The sequence below is a fragment of the Cannabis sativa genome, chromosome 1 (assembly GCF_029168945.1).
Source record: "Cannabis sativa cultivar Pink pepper isolate KNU-18-1 chromosome 1, ASM2916894v1, whole genome shotgun sequence".
NCBI lineage: Eukaryota > Viridiplantae > Streptophyta > Magnoliopsida > Rosales > Cannabaceae > Cannabis > Cannabis sativa.
Window position 1 is genome coordinate 29170949 of NC_083601.1, and position 7403 is coordinate 29178351.

The 7403-nt window shown below is 32.8% G+C and overlaps 1 protein-coding gene across 1 annotated transcript; it reads left to right on the top strand.

Moving 5' to 3' along the window:
• Positions 1-2984: 2984 nt before the first annotated feature.
• On the top strand, positions 2985-5318 carry LOC133036386 (uncharacterized). The gene is made up of 2 exons (XM_061112993.1): positions 2985-4690; positions 4781-5318. Exon 1 carries the CDS (start codon positions 3200-3202, stop codon positions 4298-4300), a length of 1101 nt encoding a protein of 366 aa, XP_060968976.1. The 5' UTR covers positions 2985-3199; the 3' UTR covers positions 4301-4690; positions 4781-5318.
• The last annotated feature ends 2085 nt before the right edge of the window (positions 5319-7403 follow it).

Sequence of the window (7403 nt, forward strand, 5' to 3'; positions counted from 1 at the left end):
CTCTCATAAATAAAAATATAAGTAGAAAAAATGATTTATAGCAATTTTTAAACATTATTGGGATTCATGTATTGAACGAATATACAGTAAAAACATATCATCATATTTGGAAAAAAGATATGCTTAATAAATAAAATATTTTCTCACTAGTACATAAAAAAATGAAATTTTAAATCAATTATAAAATTTTATTAACTAAACATACAAGAAAATAATTCACTCTTTTCTCTAATGTGAATCATTGAAATAAATCTGTACATGGCTTGGTGTAAAAATGTTAGATTGAGTTGAAGATAAAAAGAGAATATTAATGGTAAATATTACCAATTGTGGTTTTGAGACTAAACATAACAATACGATATGGTATCTCCTCACGAGATTAAGCATAACAATGCTATCCAATAACACATACTCATTATAATGTTCATTAATAAGAAGCATATATTGACAAAAGTAAAAACCATTGAATGAAGAATGAAATAGTAAATATTTATTATTTATAATTATATATGTAAAGCTTATGAGACTTATGAGACTTCCTTCAGATACTTTTGTTTTACTGATATTTTTTTAAATTAACTAATTAATCAATATATATAAACTTAATATTTTTAATTGTATATGAGTATTTTCTTAGCCGATTAATATTGTGTAGGGATAGATATTTTGTTTTTGTCACTACTACAATGTTAAAGGCAGTTTTTTCAACCCCATTTATAAAAAGGGAAGCTAAAGGGTGTGAAAATACCCGCTATGTTCGAAATTGACATTTAGAGGCGGTTTTTTGATAAAAACCGTAGGTATAAAATTGCATTATACCATTTAGAGGCGGTTGGAAATTAATTTTTATTTTTTTTTTCTGAAATACCCTATGCCGTCGGTTCCTGCATAGGAACCGACGGCATAGGGTACACGATATCCTGACACGTGTACCCTATGCCGTCGGTTCCTATGAAGGAACCGACGCCATAGGGTCGACCTCTGTATAAACCCTATGGCTTCCTCTTCCTCCTTCATTTCACTCAACCATTTCCCCACCCAGCAAAAACCAGAGAGCAAAACATCCAGCCCAAACCCTCGCCGACCCACCTTCTCCCCACCCTATCTCCCCCATTTCTCAACCATTTCAGCCCATTTTTTTTTAAAATCCTCCATTTTCGATACTTAATAACATACACCTAAAAAGTTTTGATTTTTTACCCTCTTTGAGTGTCATCCGAACCCAAATAGTAAAGTTTGGGTGTGAAATCCGGCTACCCATTTTTCTTGAGAAATCTTTGAATCTCAACCTCGTTTAAGGTATAAATATTGCTTCTATTCTTATTGTATTATGTATATTGTTTTATTTTTTGTTTTTATAAATTATTATTTGAGTTTTTTTTATTTTATTAGTAATATTTTTGTGTTTTATGTGTATAGTGCCGGGATTTTTTACGGTGGTCGTCGGATTGCGGTTATTAGGTAATAATTTATACCTCAATGTATAGTATATATATGTATTTGTATATTTTATTGAATATTTGTATATAATGTGTGTATATATTGTGTGTGTATAGTGTGTGTATATTTTTTATGGAAATAAATTTTGTAATTGTATTTTATATATTTTTTGCAATATATATTTATTGTGAATAAAATGACATTGGAGGGATTTCATTAGTTTAGAAATAAAAATTTTAAAATTGAATTAGTGTGTGATATAATTTTATTTTTTTGAGATAATAGTGTGAGATATAATTGATTATATATATGTATGTATAATTTAGTAACTAAGTAACTTGTTACAATTTTTTATAACTAGTTATAAGTTATGAAATAATTAATTTTGTAATTTCGTTGTATTTCTTTATATTATAGGGGTTCGGCATAATTTTGTGTGTAGCGTATTTGGGCTTGCAATTATAGGTATATACTTTAACTAACTTTTTCTTAATATATAATTAATTATCAATGCATGTTAGTTGAGTTTGAATATCTTAAATATTCATCCGTAGTGAAGTAGGTTCTGCGAATACATGTACTGCGGTCGGATGGGTGGATTAATTTTGTATTGTTTATCTGTTTTGTTTGTTATTTTAGGCACTTGTAAAATTTTTGGGAACGTCCAATTACAGCCGTTATGCTGCCGAAATTTCGGTAGAATTAGGATAAATCTTACTAAAACCATTCATAATATTTACATAATACAAATAACTAGTTAATTATAACATAGTAATAAGAAGTTAGGTCACATAAAAAATAATAATATTCACATTTATGTAAACTTTTTAATTTTACCAACATTCTAATCAACTAAACAACCTAATAACATGAACTAATCTAAAACGAAAATTTGAGTAATTTATAAATTAATATGAATAAATTGTGTGAGAAACTTAGTTAGTTACATTGTGTAATTAGTAACTAGATATAATTAGTTACTAAATACATTAACAAAATAAACATATAAAATCCTTCTTTTTTTATTTTTTTTTTCTTTCATTTGAGAGGTTCAATGTGGATTTTTATTTTTCAAAGAAAATAAAGAGCAAAAGTTAATTAAAAGGGGAAAATATTAGTTAATACCTTTATTGCTTTACCAAAAATTTTCCCCCTCAATTTTATTTATTAAAAATATTTAACATTTTACCAACATTCTAATCAACAAAACAACCTAATAATATGAACTAATCTAAAACGAGAATTTGAGTAATTTATAAATTAATATGAATAAATTGTGAGAAACTTAGTTAGTTACATTGTGTAATTAGTAACTAGCTATAATTAGTTACTAATTACTGAATTTTTTTGGATAGGATTTTTGTTATGGATAAATCATGGATGCGTGAGGAGAGAGACACACTGCGATTTCAAGTAGGGTTCGATGCATTTTTAGAGTTTGCCTTAAAGAATTCTACAAATCACGATCGTATTCATTGTCCGTGTGTAGATTGTTGTAATGTATCTAAAGGGAATATTACAATGATTAATGACCATGTGTATTTACGAGGTTTCAATAGAAGTTATACTAATTGGACCATATCCATTAGGAAAGCGGGGGGTAGATGATATCGAGGGTAATAATTTCGATGATTATCCATTGGACTTGCTTAACGAAGCACAGGAGGAATTTCTTAATGATCCTGAGAAATTCGATAATTTTCTTAGTGATGCTGATAAACCTCTGTTCGATGGTTGTAAAAAATTAAGATTACCAACAATGGTAAAGTTTTACAACATAAAAGCAGAAAATGGAGTGAGTGATAAATGTTTTACTCAATTTTTAGCTGCTTTTAAAGATATCTTACCATTTGCCAACTGCTTCCCGGAATCTACTTATGAAGTGAAAAAAACGTTAAATTCTATAGGATTAAAGTATGAAAAAATTCATGCATGTCCGAACGATTGCATTTTATATCGTAAGGAATATGCAGACATGAATTATTGCCCGACTTGCGGTTTATCCCGCCATAAAGTAAACAAGAGTAAGGAGAATAGGAAACTTATCCCCCAAAAAGTGATGTGGTACATGCCTTTGATTCCGCGACTGAAACGATTATATCGTAGTGCAGAACATTCTGAAAATTTGATTAGGCATGAGACCAAGAGAGTGAAAGATGGAAAACTTAGACATCCTGCAGATTCCCAAGCTTGGAAAAAAGTAAACTACATAAATCCTGAATTCAAATCTGAACCAAGACACATTCGTCTCGGTCTGTCTGCGGATGGAGTAAATCCACATAGATCTCTAAGTAGTCGTCATAGTTCATGGCCTGTCTTCCTAGTTATGTACAATCTTCCTCCCTCGTTAGTGATGAAGAGAAAATTTAACATGCTTTCTTTAATGATATCAGGCCCGCAACAACCTGGACATAATATCGATGTATATTTGGAACCATTGATTGACGATTTAATAGAATTGTATGAGAACGGGGTTCAGGTCTATGATGGTTTTAAAAAAGAATTTTTTAATCTGAAAGCTGTGTTGTTGTGGATTGTCAGTGATTTCCCTGCTTATAGTAATTTATCAGGCTTAAGCACAAAAGGTTACGAAGGTTGTCCGATTTGTTGCACTAACACATCGGCTCGTCGCTTGGCAAATGGACACAAGATGTGTTATATGGGTCACAGACGGTACTTGCCTGCAAATCATCCTGATAGACGGAAGAAGAAAGCATTCGATGGTACTGAAGAGGGTGATATGGCTCCTTTGCCACTGTCTGGGGAACAAATTCTCCAACAAGTTCAACTTGTAGATTTTAAGTATGGAAAGACGCAAAAAAATAAAAAAACTAATGGTTGTTTGGTGCAAATTTGTTGAAAGTCGAATAACTCCTGAATTTCTGGTACGCTAATTATATTAACACTAAGATAAACTCTTAAATACAAGTACATGTATCTAATGTATTTTTTTGGCATTGTAGGAATTGAGTAAGGTGCAACGTGAACGTTCCTCAAAAATTCAATCCAGACATCGAAGTGGTCGGAGTGGAATGGTGAACGTACGGGAAGCTGTGGTAAGTAATACTTAAAATTTAATGTGCTATAATGTGCTATACAATTTAATTGGTACTCATTTCATTGTTATAACGTTATGTAGAAAAAGGACGTCAAAGTTGCAGATCCCCCCCGCCACCGTGTTTGGATTAAATCTCGCACCAAGAGTAGAAAACTTGTCACTGATTACGACAAGGAAATTGCAGAGAAGATAGTAAGTATATATTAATCCTTAATTGAGTTCTACTCATGAGTTAGTGTATATAATTCATATACTAATTGCTTGAATATATGCGTGCATTAGGCTCAATTAGAGGAGAAGCTTAGTCAGGGACAAATTCAGGTCCAGGGCCAAAACGATATCCTCACGCAGGCGCTCGGGACACCAGAGCATCCTGGACGTGTCAGGGCTGCTGGGTATGCTATTACTTCAAATGTTATTTATTTAGTTACACAAATGAAATCGTTGCTAATTTGCATTTTATGATTTGTAGGTTCCTGACCAGGGCATCTCAACTGTTCGGTAGGAAGAAAAGGGAAGTGTCTGATGTTGTGGCTCGGCAAGCGAAGGAGATTGAAAAATTAAAAGCCGAAGTCCAATCCCTTAAGCAGCAGAGGAACGCTGCCGAACAAGAGGAAGAAGGAAAGGTGGCTGGTGAGGCGTATGTTCCACAATCATACGCTCCTCAGGATGAGGTACAACCACAAATTTATGCTGAGGAGTTTATTTCCCTCAACGACCAAGGTATCCTATACAATTTTGATGACCATGCGGCCCTTAATCAGCAAGTACATCTCTGCTCTGACAACATCGACAATATTGTGGCCGGAGGGTATTTGTACGAGCATGTGGGTATGATCAAAGTTCACTGCCAGGAGTACGATGATTCACATGCCCGGATCATGGTTTCGGAAATCCTGCAAGAGGACGCTGAAATCCCAGTCCCAATTGAAGAGTGCAGATATGTTAGGGACGTATACCAGATGTTCCTTCCTTGGCCTAAACACTTAATTTTAACAACCGAGGTAACTTCTCAACTCAAATTAATTATTAATGATTAGTGGAGTTTGAATATCTTCAATATTCATCCGTAGTGAAGTAGGTTCTGCGAATATATGTGCTGCGGTGGGATGGATGAACAAACTACTGTTATATATGTGTTATTTGTCGTTATACAGCCATGTTCAAAATTTTTGGGGTCATTCAATTACAACCGTTATGCTGCCGAAATTTCGGTAGAATTTGGATAAAATTTGATATATATATATATATATAAATATATATATATTATGTTCTGTTTTGTTTAGGGTCCACTCGCTCAACCGCCCTCAAGACGTGATGCGTCAAAGGGGAAAGCTCCGATGCTTTCTCCACAAGGTCGTGGTGCACGGGAAGATGACTTGTTCACGGAAGAGAAGATGGCGTTGATCCCTAATTCGCTAAAATGGATGATTCATGAATTCCTAAGGCTCAAAGATAAACGTGATATAATCACAATTCCTGTCCCCCGAGGATTCATTGCACCGCGTACCAGATCATGTTATCTGGAGAGGATTTACAGCAGGTTGCTACGTGTGACTACATCGGCAACCAGGGAATGCTGTTTGGAATGATGTATACTCTTCTTTAATCTAATTAACCTTATATCAAATTATAGTTAAATTATTATAAGGCACTAACACTTTTTTTGGCAGGCACATATGGGAGAGCATCAACGGTCTGAGAAAATTTTTCAAGTTTTACGACCCAGAGCTTCTCACAGTGCATGGGATCAACGATGAAGAACAGAGTCAGTCTTTTGACGATGCGGCAAGACGATTGGCTAATTGGTTATCATTAATGAACAAAAACCACCAAATGTTCTTTATTCCTTGAAATATCGGGTAAACTTTATTAAATTCTTTAGTGCTAATTGGACACTAGTGGTGGTTGCGCCAAGGAAAATTATCCATTTAAACCCTGTAAAAGGCTGCCCAATTCCCGAAGAAATAGAACAAATGATCGGAAGGTAATAATTTAATGACTTCTTATGTAACGAATTTAAATTAACTAACGAATTGAAATGCTAATATAATTTTCCCAAACAGGGCATTCATGTATATAGGGGACGCACATGAGTATCTTGGCCCGTGGCAAGGAATTTCACAAGCAAACTGTCCAAGACAACCTAAAAGCCAAGAATGCGGTTTTTATGTTTTGAAATATATCACTGACATCGTCGCACGTGCCAACCCCAACCGTTACATACAAGATCAAAAAGCTGTAAGTTTTAATTATTGATTATAGTATATAAATTCTATAATAACAAATATATAATATACATATACATAAACTAATATAAATTTTTAATTTTTTTAACAGTTTGGGGGTAAGAAGCAATACGATCCAAAAATAGAATTGTTACCACTACAGCGAAAGTGGATCGAACAATTGATGGCGGTGATTCACGGTGACGATTGAGGTTCAAAGGTCGAAGAATTTTTCTTCATTATGTAATTTTTATAGATTAACTTGTAGTTAGATTTATTAACTTATTAATATTTTTAACTAATTTTACATGTTTGTGTAATATTTAATTACTTTTATGAAATCAAATTATGTTTTTACCCAAATTTAATTACTATTTAATTTAAAATGTAATTAATATATAATTAAATTAAATAAATATGTAATTTAAAATTTAAATAAATATGTAATTTAAATTAAATAAAATAATATATAAATTAATAAATATAAAATTAAAATTATATAATTAAATTAAAAAAAATGAAAAAAACTGAAATCTGCTCACTTTTGGCGTCGGTTGCTACGCCACATATGGCGTCGGTTATTGGCTAGGAACCGACGCCATATATACCCCTATGGCGTCGGTTCCTAGCTAATAACCGACGCCATAGGGGTATATATGGCGTCGGTTCATATAAAC

Bases quoted from the DNA above. Each gene is read 5' to 3' on its own strand.
- LOC133036386 (XM_061112993.1), top strand. From the start codon at position 3,200: ATGGTAAAGTTTTACAACATAAAAGCAGAAAATGGAGTGAGTGATAAA.